The 18,922-nt window shown below is 39.5% G+C and overlaps 2 protein-coding genes across 2 annotated transcripts; one reads left to right on the top strand and one right to left on the bottom strand.

Moving 5' to 3' along the window:
• Positions 1–2,412: 2,412 nt before the first annotated feature.
• On the bottom strand, positions 2,413–2,742 carry LOC121995481 (neural Wiskott-Aldrich syndrome protein-like). Its single transcript, XM_042549212.1, has one exon. It carries the CDS (start codon positions 2,740–2,742, stop codon positions 2,413–2,415), a length of 330 nt encoding a protein of 109 aa, XP_042405146.1.
• Positions 2,743–18,050: 15,308 nt separating this feature from the next.
• LOC121995480 (putative F-box protein At4g17565) lies at positions 18,051–18,713 on the top strand. Its single transcript, XM_042549210.1, has one exon. It carries the CDS (start codon positions 18,051–18,053, stop codon positions 18,711–18,713), a length of 663 nt encoding a protein of 220 aa, XP_042405144.1.
• The last annotated feature ends 209 nt before the right edge of the window (positions 18,714–18,922 follow it).

Here is an 18,922-nt window from a genome sequence, read left to right as displayed (position 1 = left end):
CCGACGCTCAAGTCAGGTAAGTGGTGGAGAAAGTGGCTGCCAAATTTGTATTATGCGTACCTTTGGCGAAGTAATAACCTCTTTATATAGGACGGAGAAGGAACTGATGCACGCCCACCGAGGTGCGTACGTGTCAGCAACCCATACCACGGTATGCACTTGTCAGAGAGCTTACCTGACACCATGCTGCCACAGTCCGAGCATGTTCTTTGATGGGATGGCAGGACCACCCGTTGTCAGACTAGAAGTATGGCACAGCCATACGACTTGACGGCTGTCAGAAGATGTCCCCGTCTTTTACCCACCGTCTGACTGGGGTGCCCGGCCCGCCGGGCGGGCGATGATCGTCGTCCGGACGGCCTTGATTCTTTGCGCCGTCCGGGCGGCACCTCCTTCCGCTCGGTCATTACGCACTGCTTTATTTGAGCGTCGGACCCCTGGTCCCTACCAGGGTGCCTTTTACTATCAGATTTCCCTTTCTTCTGAGTCCGGTCGGCTCGCCCCTTTCCGGCGAGCCACTGGACCCTTTGACCTCCCCTTAGCGTTGACTCCTTATGGGGTTCCGGATTTTTACCGCCGGATCAATATGAATGCTAAAATTCAATGGCGATGGAATTAAGAAATGACGATCAACTATAATCCCAAAAGAACTAGATTTCATAAACAACATAGAGGAAGAATGAAGGGAATATCTTGTCGCGGCAATCATATTTGTTTCGGCAGATACATTCTTAAAGCACTCGAACCCACTTGGATCACAGCTAGATAATTAGAAGCGGGGCGAAGAGCAATGACACGATATGTGTATCGTGATGGAAAAATATGGGTACGCATATTTCCTGACAAACCTATTACAGTAAGACCCGCAGAAACACATATGGGTTCGGGTAAGGGATCCCCCGAATATTGGGTATCCGTTGTTAAACCAAGTCGAATACTTTATGAAATGAGTGGAGTATCTAAAACTGTAGCCAGAACAGTTATTTCACTAGCTGCATCCAAAATGCCTATACAAACTAGATTTGTCAGGATGGAGATGTAAAATTAAATGGTATATTGAGGATGAAAAAATAACTGCAAGTTTATTTATTTCTGGACAAGTTAGTTTGTGTAATTGAAATTTCTGTTATTCATATCCAAATTAACAAAATAACCAAGAAATCTATCACCCTCTAGTAATCCACAATTAAGTCTATAGTCTACTGTAATCCCATCGTTGGCAACTAAGGCCGGTCGTCACTGTTGACTGCCTTCGCTCCAATGTATTCAATTAAGGATAGCTCCATTGCTAGCCATATGTCATGCAATTCCTTAATAAAAGGAGTAAGTATTTTCTCACAAGCTGGTTGAAGTGTACTAAAAGAAGATTTTATTTCATGACCGGTCATTAAATAGTGACCAAATAAAATTTTGATTGTAAATTAGTGACCAATTAAATATCAGTGGCTAATATAAAGAATGAAAATAATTTTGTCGCTAATTTGTGACTGAAAATTTGAAATTAATTTTGTCACTAAGTTAATAACCGATTATAAAATATATCATTGAATTAATGGCCGACTTTAAGTCGGTAATTAAGTAGCACTGACTTTAAAGTAAGTGGCTATAACGATAGAAAATTTATTCAGTCATTGTATTAACAACCAATTGTAAAATTCATCATTAAATTAATTATTAGATTTAAAATCTATTGATAATTAACCATCGACTTTAAAATGGATATTACTCCATGGGAGTTGGTATTATGAGGTCCTTAATTAAAAAAAAAATCCAGAATAAAAATTTTTCTAAAATTTATGCATGTTGATAGCTTATAGTTCGTCAAAGTTGGAGTTGTTGAGATTCTTAATTATTTTCTCAATGAGCATAACTTTCAAAAAAAAAAAAAAACATAAAATAAAATTTCACTAGTGCTTTTAAACTAAAAAAACTCATACATGATGTTTTTATCATTTCACAAACCTTTGAAAAACTTTGCATTGGATGCCTTTACTTTTTTTTTTTTTCAATCTATCATCTATTTGGTTCTTGGTTGCTTCCTAGTAAGTTTTCAATTCAGTATCTTTAAAAGCTAAAACTATGATTTGTGACAATTCCCAAAGTGGTTTAGTCTTTTGTTTGTCATCTTATTGATGCAAACCACACAAAGAGGTTGATTATGCACACACGATCAAATGTCAATGTTCTACAAATCTATTGTATAGCTATTTATTGCCAAGTTTTAGCTATTCTCTGTGAAGTTGCTAATCAAATTTGTGTTTGTCTAACCATGTCTCTGGATCCAAATGTAACCATGATCAGATCGCCCATTGCTAACTCCAAATAAAAAGGAATGGTTTGTGGCTTGACCCTTGATACGAGCGAAAGCCAGTTGGCACTTATGTGCCTAGCAACAATCAGTTGGCACTTCTTTTATTCAGTGTACATATTTAGGATTGCAACCGGCGACAACGACAACGACAACCGGCGGCGACGGCGGCCAGAGGTGGCTGGCGGCGGCGGCGACGACGGGCGTGGTAGTCGCCGGCGGCCGGTGGTGGTCGCGGGCGGCGGGGGTGGGTGGCAGTGGTCACGGGCGGTGAGGGTGGGCGGTGGTGGTCGCGGGCAGTGAGGGTGGGCGACGGTGGTCGCCGACAGCGGCCGGCTGTGGGCGCCGGTGGTCGCCGGCGGCGGGTGGCGGGGAGCGACGGTCGCGGGTGGTGGCGAGCGGCGGCCGCGATAGACTAGGGGTATATTCGACATTTAAATTTTGATTAAATGGTGACCTTGTAATGTAATCGGATTACGTAGTATTTGTTTTGTAATCCAGATTACAAAACTTCATTACCTTTTGTAATCCAGATTATATTACATTACAAGTTTAAAATTAAACCAAATAAAATAATCAATCTTGTAATATAATCCTGATTACATTACAAGACATATTACACCCTACCAAACGTAGCTTAAGAATTTTGAGATATATTAACTGATTATATTGATTCACATGTATTGATAATATGAATAAATATATGAGGAGAGATTCTCTCTCAGATTTTGTGGTGGGGATCTCTCTTTCAGGTCATCTCTTATCATACAATTCAAATATCAGGTGAAACATGTTGCGGTGGCGAGAAGAAATGAAGACCAATCGACATAACTAAGTTGCGAAGTTCTCCATCTACATTCCCCCTCGCTCTTCTCTGTTGTTCTTTGCCCTGTTGCTCTGTCGCCAACATGAGCTAAAGTTGATTGGCACCTAGGTATAAAATGGAACTCGATGCTAGAGAAAGCATGAATAACATTATGAATATTAATTATGACCTGATATTTGTATAAAAATTAACTAAAATAGTTGAATCAATAAAATAACACAGCAGGAATAAATATAACAGATTCAATCAAATATATTTAGATCAGTGTAAATATGTAAAAGATTTAATTAAGATTAAACATGCAAGTAGTTGGCCAATTAAATAAAAAGTACAGACACACATAAGAATTTTTTAAAAAATGATTTTTATTTTAAATTTATTTTACGTAGAGAAAAAGAATTTAAAAAATTAAGAACAAATACAATAATTAAGACAATATAAACAAATAAAAATATTATTTTAGGAGTTGCCATAGATAATGAAGTGATGTGAGAGTACTATAGCACGAACACAAGAGATTGATAGAAGTCATGAATGAGTTATTTTCAAACTTTACCTCGAAGAACTTTATATAGTACTTCTTTAGTCGCTTGAAGTCTTCTCGGTCGTCTATATAAGTGATGATGTAGTTATAACTTTTATTCTAATGAAATTATCCGACCTACGGTCGTCTTGGAAGAGTTAACTCTGACCCGATTCGTTCGGGTCACTGATATCATCATTTCTTAGTTATCTGAAAACTTTTACGGTTGCTCCTGTTGCTCTAACCCAACAACGGTCGCTGTGGTCAGCCGATGTGGATTCGTCAACGATAATGCAGACGATGGCTTCTTTCCCCGGATTTTGTGGTCTTGTGATTTCTTTCCAAATTTTCCTTAATAATCCTTGGTTTTTTCCCCTCAAGTTCCAAATCACCTACGTGATTTTTAAGATTTTTTTTTTGATAAAATTAAAACTGCAAGTAATATCGTATTTATATGAAAATTTTCCGTTTTAGAAAACCAATCAGTAATCGATTTATTAGATGGAAAGGATCAACATTAAAGAAACAAATTATTCCAATTATGTTTCTTAAAAAACTGATTATTTTAATTCAAGTTTGTAACGGCTCGATGATTTTAATTATTATTTAAAAAGATAAACATATTAACTTATAAATAAATATTATTTATCGATGATTTTAATTATTATTTAAAAAGATAAACATATTAACTTATAAATAAATATTATTGGATAAACTACTCATCAAGACTTTTAGCGAATCCTCCTCACATGGATTGAATAAAAGACTAAGATCAGTCGACAGAACTAAGGATAAGACTTGAAATCTATTTTCTATAGTATAGTTGTGGCAAAACGACGATTCGCTCATCCTCAGCGCCCGTCAACTTATCCCTGGGCTAACACGGAGGAGGTAATTCACGGGACTACTAGCCCGGACAAATCTTCTATAGTATAGTGTTATTATAGGGAGTGATGGTACCTGGATTATTTATCAAGCACTTGGTATCTTAGATTCATTGAACATGTCCGCGAACTCTATAGCTTGAATGTCGTATCTAAAAGAATTCATATATCTCTATACTGATATGATATTACTCATTTTGAATCTAAGTTCTTATGATTTTACTTTTAACTTTACTAAAAATATCTTATTCCAATAAAAATATCTTTATCCTTTTAAACTCATGATCTTTCTATGTCATTCCAACATAGGACTTTGATTGTATTTCTAATAATTATCTCCTCAAACGAAGGACCATCATTACTCTTATAGTTCGGGCCTCCTCGTAAGTATCTGATCATCTTGACCTGCTCTGGACCTCATTACAAACATCTGGTCACTCTAACCTGCTTCGGGCCTCACCGCAAGCATTCGGTCACCTTGACCAGCTTCGGGCCTCCGCAAGCATTCGCATCTGATTACTCTTGACTTGTTTCGGACTTCCCCACAAGCATATGGTCACCCTAACTTGCTTTGGGTCTCCCTATAAGTATCTAGTCACCTTGACTAGCTCCGGGCATATCTAGCAAGCATCCGATCACACTGTCCTGCTCCGGGCCTTCCAACGAGGATCCAATCATGTTTTACCTACTTTGGGTCTCCCTTCAAGCATCTTGTCACCCTGTCCTACTCTAAGTCTTTTCGCAAGCATCCAGTCATCCTGACTTGCTCTGGACCTCCTTGCAAGTATCTGTATTTATCACCCTGATTTGCTTTAGGTTTTCCCCACAATCATCCGGTTACTCTGACCAACTTTGGGTTTCCCCGCAAGCATCCGCATACGATCGTCCTGATTTACTCTAGGTCTTTTTCGTAAGTATTTGGTCACTCTAATCTACTATGGGTCTTACTGCAAGCATCTGATCACTCAGACTTACTCCGTGCCTCTCCGCAAGTATCCGGTCACTCTGACCTGCTCCACCCTCTCCCCCCCTCGGCACAAGAATCTGATTACCTTGACCTACTTCGTGTTGGAACCCCAAGGTTGTTTTCGTGTGATCAACAAGTTAAGTTAGGTCATGTGTTGTTTTAACCTTGTGTCTAAGTGCCCACCTTGTGTCTAAGTTAGCCCAGAACCCCTTCGGGGCGCCCGAAACCCCTCCGAGCGCCCGGACCGTGAAGTTTGACCAGATTGAGTCAATTTCGATCTGGACGTTGGGGGATAAAGTTTTATCCCCCCAGGGCGCCCGGAATCCTTCCATGCGCCCCAACCAAGGCTATAAATATAGGCTTGGTCCAGAAACTTTTTTAACGAACTCTGAATTGTAATTCCAACGCTTGTAAGCTTTAGTCTAGAGTTGAGCTTCTGTTTTATGCGCTTCAACATTGTACGAGGCTTCTCCGCTTGAAAGAGTTTTTAGTGAGCTTAATCTTCCTTGGATTAACAACCACATCGGTTATAACCAAGTAAATCCTTGTGCCTCGCTTTTTCTTTATGCTTTTAATTTATCGGCTTACTTTATATATACAAGTGTTAGCTAAAGAGTTCGAGAAAGGTTGTTATTTGCTTTTTGTGTTTACAGGACTATCTAACAACCCTCTCCTAGCCGGCCCAACGGTCCTACAAGTGGTATCAGAGCCGAGACGCCTCAGAAGGACTAACCGCCGTCTGAAGCAACAAAACAATGGCCGAAGCTAGCGTCTGCCCACTAGCGTTTGAGGGGGAGTTTGATTCTTAGAGGCAAAGAATGGAGGTATACCTAAACTCAGATATTGGTATTTTTCTAATAATGAAAATAAGTTATGAAGCACCGAAGACTACGAACGGAGAAAAAATCGACATACGCCTCTGGAACGAGAAGCAACGTGACGAGTCCATGGCAAATGCTCGGGCAGAGTTTCACATTCTAAGCGCAATACCAACTAAAGATTTCGCCAGAGTCGAAGAGTACAAAAGCGCGAAAGAACTTTGGGAAAAGTTCTTAAAGCTCTACGAAGAACCGGTTGAAGCAGTCTCCTCAATAGACATTGAGCCGTCATCAGAAGAATCCGAGACGGAAGAAATTATCGAGACATCCCCAACAAACTCAATGGTCAAATTCCATCCCGAAGCCATAGAAATCCCATCCCAGATAAACAACGATGAAGGGGGAGAGACTTCAGAAGAAAGCAACTCGATAGGGGGAGAATCAACTATCGAAAAGGTAAGTCAGGTATGGACTCGAACTTCTGATCAATTGGTTCAATCAATCGAATTGCCTGAAGATTTTTTCGAATCAGAAATTGAATCTTCGAAAAAGTTTTTTAGATTAAGAAATCTATTATTAATAGACTCCTGCAAATTAGAATTTTTGTTAAAAAATTCCTGCAAACTATAAAATATTTTTTCGAACGAATCTTGCACATTGCCGAAAGAATTTTTTATATCGTCGGAAAAATTTTTCAGATTAAAAATTCTTTTGTCAAATGAATCTTGTAAAATAGAAAAATTGCTGAAAGATTTTTTACCTGTTATTTTGCTGAAAGAATGTTGCCAAATAAAAATATTGTCAAAAAAGTATTGCAAGTTACAAAATACTCTATCAAACGAATCTTGCAAACTTGAAACATGTTTGAAAGATCTTTTACCAAATATTTCGTCAAAAGAATTTTTTGCATGTTTAATATTATTTACTTTAAATCTGAAAAAGTGTGATTTAAGAAATTATGATATATTGAAATGGAAATTTAAAATTTTCTGATAAAAGTATTATAATAAATAAATAAATAAATGCATAGATTTTTTTTTAATATTATCAATTTTCTTAAATTTTCTTGCATAAAGTTTTGGGCTTAGAAAAATTTTTTATGGTAAAAACTTAGAAATTTTCCAAAAGTTATTCTCAACTTAGAATTTTTTCTCTGATATTTTGAGATTGTTGTTGTGAAAATTATTACAAAATTTTCAAAGTTTTCAAAATTTACTAAAAAAAAGGTCTTAATGACTTGAAATTTTTTTTTACCTAGAAATTTTCCTTGACTTAGAAATATTTTTTTTCTAAGTCTTTAACCCTTTGATTGTTTTTCTTGAAACCCCATTTTTTTTTGTGATCAAAGGGGGAGAAGGGAAAGTATAAGTCTAGGGGAGGTAGATCGATTTAATTTTTTTTTTATCTTTTTTATCTTTTTGCACTTAAATTGTAAATTAAGTAATTTACTTAATTTTATTTAATGTCTATTTTAACCCTAGCTTAACTTGGGTTGATCACACCAAAAAGGGGGAGATTGTTGGAACCCCAAGGTTGTTTTGGTGTGATCAACATGTTAAGTTAGGTCCTGTGTTGTTTTAACCTTGTGTCTAAGTGTGCAGGAGCTTAGGAGCACAGGTACTCGAACGGAAGACGCAGCTAGCGAGAAGGACGACACGCAGTGCGTCCGAGGGACGAGGTGCTGCGGAAGAGTACCCCGGTGGACGAGAAGGAAGCGTACGGTGGTTCTGAGGGACGAAAGCCGGAGCGGAAGATTGCTCGGGGAGCAAGAGACGCAGCTAGCGAGAAGGTCAACACGAGGTGCGACCGAGGGACGAAGATTGCGAATGAGTACGTTGGTGGATGAGAAGGAAACACGTGGCGATTCCGAGGGACGAGAAGCCGAAGCGGAAGGCTGCTCGAGAAGACCGGAACTTGGGTTCGGATGAGCCCTTTTCTGGATGGCAGAGATCGCCCAAGCGAGCGGATCTGAGGAGAAGAACCGGACCGAGGCGGGACTGAACCAAAGAAGAGGACCCGGACGAAAAAGTCAACGTCTGTTGACTTTGGGCTCCGGGGTGCCCGGACTGTGAAGTTTGACCAGATTGAGTCAATCTCGATCTGGACGTTGGGGGATAAAATTTTATCTCCCCAGGGCGCCCGGAACCCTTCCAGGCGCCCCGACCAAAGCTATAAATATAGGCTTGGTCCAGAAGCTTTTTTAACGAACTCTGAATTGTAATTCCAACGCTTGTAAGCTTTAGCCTAGAGTTAAGCTTCTGTTTTCTGCGCTTCAACATTGTACGATGCTTTTCCGCCTGAAAGAGTTTTTAGTGAGCTTAATCTTCCTTGGATTAACAACCACATCGGTTGTAACCAAGTAAATCCTTGTGCCTCGCTTTTTCTTTATGCTTTTAATTTATCGGCTTACTTTATATATACAAGTGTTAGCTTAAAGAGTTCGAGGAAGATTGTTGTTTGCTTTTTGTGTTTACGGAACTATCCAACAACCCTCTCCTAGCCACACCTTCGTTCAAGGTCACCCATATGACATTTGGTCTGGACATGGGTCAATCACCATTTGTTGTGTCTAAAAGAATTCACATATCATTATAATAGTATAATATTGCCTATTTTGGGATTAAACCCTCATGGTTTTGCTTTAAACCTATACTCAAAAGGCCTTATACTAATGAAGATATTTTCATTCTTTTAAACTTATGACCTTTTCTATATCTTTCCAATATGAGACTTTGATTGTATTCCCAATAATCCTCCTCTCAAACGAATGACCATCATTATTCTCATGGTCCGAACCTTCTTATAAGCATTCTATCACTCTGACTTACTCCGAACCTTCCCGTAAGCATCCGATCTCCCTGATCTACTTCGGACTGTAGGATCGAAAAGAATTTAGATATCTCCACAATAGCATGATATTGTCCACTTTGGGCCTAAGCCCTCATGGTTTTGCTCTTGGGCTCTCCCCAAAAGGCCTCATGCCAATGGAGATATCTTTTTCTCTTATAAACTCATGATCTTTTCCATGTGTTTTCAATATGGGACTATGTTTGCAACCTTGCAACCCCAACAATCCCCCCCTCAAACAAAGGATCATAGGCTTCCCATGTCCGATCCTCGACCCACCAGGTCTTTCTGCCCCTCGGTCCACCCGACCTACTAGGACTTCCTTGCCTAGCCGCAACTAGGACTTCCTGCCTGGTGTCTGGTCCTCTTGACCAGAACATAGGAGCCTCCACTTTCTTTATTTGAGGTCAATATTGCACCCATATGGCTCAATCAGACCATAGCTCTTGTGCACAGTCAGCGGTTAAACCTTCTGGCAGTCCGGGCTCTGATACCAATTGTAGGATCGAAAAGAATTTAGATATCTCCATAATAGCATGATATTGTCCACTTTGAGCCTAAGCCCTCATGGTTTTGCTCTTGGGCTCTCCCCAAAAGGTCTCATGCCAATGGAGATATCTTTTTCTCTTATAAACCCATGATTTTTTCCATGTGTTTTCAATATGGGACTATGTTTGCAACCTTGCAACCCCAACACGGGCCTCCCCTCAACTTTGTTTAAGATTACCCCACATGACATCCGGTCAAGACCATGCTCTAATACCATTCATTGGGACCGAAAGAATTCACATATATCTACAATGGTATGATATTGTCCATTTTCTTTCTTTTCATCTTTGGCGTCCCTTCACATTCTCCACCTTGATGAATATTCACCCATTCGAAAATATGAGCATCTGAGCAAAACTCCACTTGAATATTTGGTTTGAGTTTTTTTCCTCTAGCATCTAGAGATATTAATTAAATTCAAGAAATACTTGAACTTCTCTATGGTCATTGGCTTTGTCAATATGTCTGCAGCTGTAGGACCGTTGGGTCGGCTAAAGGGGTTGGTAAATAACCTGTCAATTAAAAACAAACAACCCTTCCTCGAACGATTAAGCTAACACTTGTAAAATGAATTAAGCAGATAAATAAAAGCATAAAAGAAAAGACGAGGCACCAGATGTTTACTTGGTTACAACCGATGTGGTTGTTAATCCAAGGAAGATTAAGCTCAAAAACTCCTTCAGGCGGAGAAGTCTCTTACAGCGTTTAGGCACAGAAAATAGAAGCTTAACTACAACTAAAGCACACAAGTGTTTGGAAATAGAATGATCGTGATTATTGAAAAGCTTCTGGACCAAGGCTATATTTATAGCCTTGGTCGGGGCGTCTGGATGGGTTCCGGGCGCCCTGGGGGGATAAAATTTATCCCCCAACGGTTGGATCGAGTCAAAGCTCGATCCTGTGAAAAAGTCCCTTCCGGGCGCCCCGGATGGTTCCGGGCGCCCCGGACAGCTCCGGGCGCCTCGGACAGCTCCGGGCGCCCCGGACAGCTCCGGGCGCCCCGGACAGCTCCGGGCGCCCCGGATAGTTCCGGGCGCCCCGGAGACAAAAGTCAACCCAGTTGACTTTTGGTCCGTGCTCTCTTCTCTAGTTCAGCTCGCCTCTGGTCCGGGTCTTTCTGCTCCGGCTCCGCTTGCTTGGGTGATCTCTGACATTCAGAATAGGGCTCACCCGAACCCATCTTCCGGTCTTCTCGAGCGTGCTTCCCTCCGGCTTCTCGTCCCTCGGAATTACCGCGTGTCCCTTCTCGTCAACCAGCGTACTCATCCGCAGACTTCGTCCCTCGGTCGCACCCGGCCGACCTTCGCGCTAGTCTCTTGCTCCCGAGCAATCTTCCGCTCCGGCCTTCGGAACCACCGCGCACTTCCTTCTCGTCCGCCGGTGTACTCTTCCGCAGCACCTCGTCCCTCGGACGCACAACGTGCCGTCCTTCTCGCTAGCTGCGTCTTCCGCTCGAGTACCTGTGCTCCTAAGCTCCTGCACACTTAGACACAAGGTTAGAAACAACGCAGGACCTAACTTAACTTGTTGATCACACCAAAACAACCTTGGGGTTCCAACAATCTCCCCCTTTTTGGTGTGATCAACCCAAGTTAAGCTAGGGTCAACAATAGATATGAAATTAAACAGTTTATTGCAATAACATGCAACATGATAGAAAAAAATTAAATTTCAAATATTCCAAATTTTAATTTTCAATTTCTTCTACCTCCCCCTAGACTTATACTCTCCCTTCTCCCCCTTTGATCACAATAAAAATAGGGTACAAACGAAATCTAAGGGTTGACATTAAAAAAAATTTTGAAACTATATTTCAATAATTTTCAGGGAAATATTTCTAAGTCAAGACAAATTTCTAAGTCATTCGACATCAAGATTAAGAAGTTTCTAAACAGAAAGCTTTATGCAAGAAAATTTCAAAGAATTAATAACATAAAGAGAAATTTTCTATGCATTTATTTACTTATATATTTTATGCTTTAATCAGAAGGTTTAAATTTCTATTTTAATTTATCAGAAATTCTTAAGTCATACTTTTTCAGATTTAAAGCAAAAAATATTAAACATACAACAATTTGTATCATGTTAATTTCTATTATTTTTTGAATTTCAAGTTCACAAAAATATTTCAATAGCATTGATTCTAACTTGATGAAATTTTTCGATGCTATAAAAAATTCTTTCGACAATGTGTAAAATTCGTTTGAAAGAATATTTTGTAATTTGCCAGAATTTTTTAACAATAAGAATTTGCCGGAATCTATTAATAATAGATTTCTTAATCCGAAAATATTTTTCGATGAATCAATTTCTAATTCATAAAACTTTTTCAATAAAGTAATTTGTAATTCCAAATTTTTAGGACCAGAAAAAGTTTTCGATAATATTTCTAAGTTGCATAATTCTTTCGAAAAACTTCTTTGTGATTCACAAAAGTTTTTTAGCAAAGTTTCCAACTTGCAAAATTCTTTTGTTAAGATATTCTGAAATTCGAAGAACTCTTTCGATAATATTTCAAATTTGCAGGATAAGTTTGACAATTGATTTTCTAATATAAAAAACTCTTTCGATGATTCGCAAAAATTTTCAGGCAATTCTTCGATTGAATCATTCAATTGATCAGAGGTTCGAGTCCATACCTGACTTACCTTGTCAGTAATTGATTCTCCCCCTATCAAGTTGCTTTCTTCCGAAGATTCTCCCCTTTCATCGATCTCGGGATGTACTTCGGCTGTTGTAGTACTTATCTCGATTTCGGACTCTTCTGTCGGTGGCTCGGTGTCTATTGAGGTGTCAGCATCTGAAGGTTCTTCGTAGAGCTGCAAGAACTTTTCCCAAAGTTCTTTTGCGCTTTCATAATCTGCGACTTTTTTGAAATCTTCCTTTGGTATTACATTCAGAAGATAATATTTTGCCCGCCCATTTGCCATAGACTCCTCACGTTGCTTTTCGTTCCAGAGGCGTAGATCGAGTCTTTCTCCGTTCGTGTTTTTTGGTTCTTCATAACCAAATTTCATTATTAAAGAAATACCAGAATCTGAGTTAAGGTATACCTCCATGTTTTGTTTCCAGATGGAAAACTCCCCCTCGAATGCAGGTGGGTAGTCGCTAGCTCCGGCCATCGTTTTTGTTGCGTCAGACGGCGGTTAGTCCTTCTGAGGCGTACTCGGCTCTGATACCACTTGGGCCGGCTAGAGGGGTTGGTAAATAACCTGTCAATTAAAAACAAACAACCCTTCCTCGAACGATTAAGCTAACACTTGTAAAATGAATTAAGCAGATAAATAAAAGCATAAAAGAAAAGACGAGGCACCAGATGTTTACTTGGTTACAACCGATGTGGTTGTTAATCCAAGGAAGATTAAGCTCAAAAACTCCTTCAGGCGGAGAAGCCTCTTACAGCGTTTAGGCACAGAAAATAGAAGCTTAACTAAAACTAAAGCACACAAGTATTTGGAACTAGAATGATAGTGCTTATTGAAAAGCTTCTGGACCAAGGATATATTTATAGCCTTGGTCGGGGCGTCTGGGTGGGTTCCGGCGCCTGGGGGGATAAAATTTATCCCCTAACGTTTGGATCGAGTCAAAGCTCGATCCTGTGAAAAAGTCAACTCCAGGCGCCCCGGATGGTTCCGGGCGCCCCGGACTATTCCGGGCGCCCCGGCTGAAAAAGTCAACCCTATTGACTTTTGTCGTGGGTCTTCTCTCCGTCTCCGTTCGCCTCGGTCCGGTCTTCCGCTCGCTTGGGTGATCTCTGACATTCGGAATAGGGCTCACCCGAACCCATCTTCCGGTCTTCTCGAGCGTGCTTCCCTCCGGCTTCTCGTCCCTCGGAATTACCGCGTGTCCCTTCTCGTCCACCAGCGTACTCATCCGCAGACTTCGTCCCTCGGTCGCACCCCGTGCCGACCTTCGCGCTAGCTGCGTCTCTTGCTCCCCGAGCAATCTTCCGCTCCGGCTTTCGTACCTCGGAACCACCGCGCGCACTTCCTTCTCGTCCGCCGGTGTACTCTTCCGCAGCACCTCGTCCCTCGGACGCACAACGTGCCGTCCTTCTCGCTAGCTGCGTCTTCCGCTCGAGTACCTGTGCTCCTAAGCTCCTGCACACTTAGACACAAGGTTAGAAACAACGCAGGACCTAACTTAACTTGTTGATCACACCAAAACAACCTTGGGGTTCCAACAGCAGCATTGTCTACAGTGTGAATATTTTCAAGTTGAATTTCTCTGGAAGTAATCAACTCTTTGATCTTGTAAAATCTTATATCAATGTGTTTGGTTCTCACATGATACACCTAATTTTTCGTCAAATAGATAGCACTCTGACTATCACATAACAACTTGACTCTACTTTACTAAACACTATGTTCTCTTACCAACACTGTAAGCTATAAAGCTTCCTTCGCTGCTTCAGCTGCTGCCATGTGCTTCAACTTCTTAGTGGACAATGCAATAATAGATTGTATCAAATACTTCCAACAGATAGGTCCTCACGCCATCTTGTAGTAAACCTTCTGTCATCTAAATCTTTTGCATAGTCTGCATCCACGTATCTAGCAACTGAAAGATCTTTCGGTTGTCTAGTGAACATAATGTCATAATTAGTTGTATTTATCAAGTATACAAAAATTCTGTTCACTGCATCCCAATGTGGTCGACCAGGATTTAAGAGAAACTTGCTCACCATACTAACTGCTTGCACTAAATCTGGTCTTGTGTAAACCATGATATACATTAGACAACCAAGTGCACCGGTATAAGGAACCTTTGATATTTCTTGCATCTCCTTATTCATCTTTGGGCATTGTGTACCGGATAACTTGAAGTGATGCGCCAGGGGTGTGTTGACTAACTTTATATTCTTCATGTTGAACCTATATAGCACCTTCTCCACATAACTAATTGGAGACAACTATAATTTTTTTTATAACTCTATCCCTATGAATCTCTATCCCAAGAATCTTCGTGGTCTCTCCCAAATATTTCATGTCAAATTCCTTACTTAGTAGCCTATTAAATTTATCGACCTCTTTCATCTTCTTCGCAATAATGAGCATGTCATCCATGTATAGTAGTAAAAAACTGTGATTCATCTTCAAGGTTTTTCACATATATGCAGCAATCATACTCACATCTCCTATATCTGTTTTAAATCATATATGAATCAAAATACTTGTACTATTGCCTAGGAGATTGTTTCAATTCATAGAGCGATTTCTTCAACTTGCAAATCAATCGCTCTTGTTCGAGTTGACTAAATCTCTTAGGTTATGACATACAAATATGCTCCTCTAAATTACCAAGAAGAAATGTTGTCTTCACATCCATTTGCTTCATCTGCAAATCATAATGTGTCACCAAAGCCAACACCGCTCTAATTGATGTACGTCTTACCACTGGAGAGAAAATCTCGTCATAGTCAATCATCTTTCTTTGTGAATATCCCTTTGCTACCAACCAAGCATTTAACTTCACTTCTTTTTTTTCTTACATTGCTTTTTTTCTCTTAAATACCGATTTGCACCCTATAGCTCAATTTCCTTTAAAAAGTTCCACTAGATCCCATGTTAGTTCTTATATATATAACAACTCTATCTCGCCTGCCATAGCACCCATCCACTTGTCATTTTCAGAGATGTATCACCTATTAGAAAGATGTAGGGCCTTTGTTACCGGTGATAAGCGCATAAGATACTAAGTCTTCAAAACCGTATTTAGTGGATAACTTTATGATCCATCTCGTCCTGCCTCCAGATATAATGTGATGTTCTGTGTGCACTGAGTTATAATCATCGTAGTCATAAGTCTCTAGCTCCACCTGCATAACATCTTTCTCTTTGTTATTCTGTGGCGTTTCTTTTCCTTCTTCCTGAGTACGTTGTAGCATGACTTTCTCATCAAATACAACATTTTTACTGATCAAAACCTTGTTTACCTTAGGATCCAAAAACTTGAAGCCTTTAACTCCTTTCTGGTATCCCAGAAAAATACACTGCTTTGACTTTGCATCCTTGTTTGATCTTTCCTTATTAGATATGTGCATATAGGCTAGACATCCAAAAATTTGAAGATGAGAGTAATCTATTGGATTCGATGTCTATTCTTCCTCTGATACTTTGCCTTTTACTACTGCTCTTGTTGATCTATTACTGAGATAATATGTCATATTAATTGCTTCTGCCCATAAATTCTTTGCTAGCACATAATCCAATCTGAGACATCTTGTCTTCTCAATGATTGTCCTGTTCAACCTTTCCGTCACACTATTCTGCTGTGGTGTCTTGCGAATCAAGAAATATCTCATAATCCCATGCTGCTTATAAAATTCTTGAAATTTTAAATCCATGTATTCGGTCCCATTGTCTAACCTAAGCTATTTGATCTTCTTTCTGATTTAGTTCTCCACTTTAGTTTTCTACGATTTAAATTTTATAAAAGTTTCTGACTTATGACGTATAAAGTATACCTAGTACTTTCATAAGTAATCATCAGTAAAACTCACAAAATACAAGTGTCCTCCTTGTGATTCTATGTTTACTTATATGCCCTATCTGCATATGCAACAAAAAAGTACTGTCTAATTCAAATTTTACTGAGGCGACTCCACCTACAACTATAGTCCCTACTAACTTGTGTACATCCCGTGCTAACTTCTGTCATTTTATTATTATCAGAGCTCCCTTACAGACCTTTATCACGACGGTCGTTCGTGCAACATAATCATGACGATTCTCGCAGTGGCTGTCGCATGGTACACAGGCAGGTGACCGACGTCCGCTCGCGTGACCTAATCGCACGAAACAGTGGTTGCAGCACACTACACCGGCCGCTCGTTCAAACTGCAACCTAATCGCGTGGTGGTTGCTGTCTCTTGCCTTGTCGTTGCATAGGATTATTAGGATCACTAAATGTGTTAGCAATGCTATCAATTAAGAAAGAAATAGTCCGATAATTATATTATGTAAATTTGATAAATATTTTTACCTATAAAATAACTAGACGAGTGATGGTTATATAATTATTTTAAATATTTATTAATTTTTTATTGATGTAATTTATTCTTGTGGATTTATTTATATATTTAATGTAAATGTTGTTTACAAACTTAACTTTATCATTATTTACTATAATAGGAGGGTCATTTTTTATTATTATTCGTTTCATGCCCATAAGCTGGCTCTGGTTGAATTGCTTTCGAATTTAAGTAGTAAAAATCTTAGATATCAGCAAATGAGAATTTTGCGTCTCCTCAATAGTATTTCTTGATGTTTCATTATTTCAAGGAACTTAATTAATCCTTATCTGAATTTACGAATTATTTGCTAATTATTAAATTAATTAAAATCGCATTATTTAGTTGTAAATAATGAATGATAATCAAAATCACAGTAAGAAAAAAAAAACCGTAATATCTTCCCTCTTTCATACTGCTCTCCCTAATTCATATAGGAGCCGGGAGACAGCAGATTAGCAAACAAAAGAAAGCGTGATTAGCTTTAAGTTCCATGCAACTCTAATGATCTCCTCTACGTTGCACACTGTCTTTTGGCATCCCTTATCTCGTCAGATCATCTTAATTTTATTTGTCTTCAAAGTTGAAGCGGAAGCACAAGATCAAAATAAAAGATCAAAATAAAGGAACCTTGAACGGAGCAGCAGGTAGGCAAAAAGAATTAATTTCATGTTCTTCAATAAGAAGAAATTGGAAGACAACACTCTTGTAATTAACGAGCCTATGCCTCCAAAACAAGTAATTTGTTGCCCGCAGCTATCAATTCAGCTTATGTTTCCTCCTATAAGACAAGAGCGTAAAGTCGCACAGAAGCCCTGTGCATCCAAAAAGTAATTTGGTGCTGCTGTTGCGCTTCTCGAGTTATGTCCCAGCATTGGGACTGTTATCATCATCTAACACTAGAATGCATCCCTTATTTTGTCAGATCGAACAAATGGAGTAGTTAAGTAAAGAAATTTCGTGGCAAATTAAAAGGCACGGACGCCACGGATCCGATCCTGATCCTACTGCTATACTTCCCCTTCGTGATATCAGTGGTCTCATTGCTATCGGATCCTCTCCCGATGGCTGGCTTGTTTTTATTGATCATCAAAATCAAAATGAGATTCTCGTCCTGAATCCCCTGAATAAGGTCAGCATTCAGTTTCCCTCTCTCAGTACTCATACCTGGAACCTTCTCTGATGATATTAGACAAGCACTTTCTGAACCAATAATACAAATACACTTCCAGCCTAAGTTTCCCAAACCCGAAGACATAAATTCTTTCAGTTTGTTCAAAGTGATTCTATCACCCTCGTCATCAGCTGAGTCCTCTATGGCTGCCGTTATCTATCAAGATTTTGGTTTATTAATGGTTTCGCTGCCTAACGGATGGGCCCCCTTAAAATTTGGCATTTTCATTAGAGATGCTATCTTTTATAATGGATTTCTGTACGCGGTGAGTTTCAAAGGGACGATAAAGTTTTGGGACATAAATCGACAGCCTCCAGTACTCTTGGAAGTAATCAAGCCCAAGTACCAGGACCCTGTGACAGAGGTGCGCCCGCGGTGGTTTTTAGTCAGTTGTGCAGGAGAACTGATGGTGGTGTGGAGGAGGAATTGGAGTGACCAAGAACGTCCTCAACTATTTAAAATCTTTAAATTAGAGATGGAAGAAAATTTTATGCCCCTTTCAGAAGGAAGAAGAGGAAGATCGGCTCGCTGGATACAAATTCACCAGTTGGGGGATTATAGTCTATTTCTAGGAGTGAATGAATCACGAGCTCTGTCATGCCAAGAGTTTCCAACTCTGAAGAAGAACTCTATATATTTTACTAATGATCCACAGGATGTGATGGACAGAGAGCTTAGAATGGAGGTGGGAGTCTACGATATAGAGGAGGAGGAAGAGACCACTGTCATCCCTGCAACGCTACTGGATGATGACTTCGAAGAAGACTTCAAATGGCCTATTTGGTTCTTCCCCTCCTACCCATGAGTCTATCCATCCAAAAAAAGTTCTTCCCTAGGTATGAAAATTTTTAATATTACAAATGAATGAAAATGTTGATTTTCAAGTTCAAGGAATTTTGCTAAGTCTATTGCATGATCATTCATTCATTTGTCAATAATTATTCAAATTTGATTTTTATCTTGCTGAGTAGTTGAGGCTGTTATTGGTAGCTCGATTGAACTATTTAATGGAGG

The sequence above is a fragment of the Zingiber officinale genome, chromosome 6A (assembly GCF_018446385.1).
Source record: "Zingiber officinale cultivar Zhangliang chromosome 6A, Zo_v1.1, whole genome shotgun sequence".
In the NCBI taxonomy this organism is placed as follows: Eukaryota; Viridiplantae; Streptophyta; class Magnoliopsida; order Zingiberales; family Zingiberaceae; genus Zingiber; species Zingiber officinale.
This window is presented reverse-complemented; position numbering and strand designations above follow the sequence as displayed.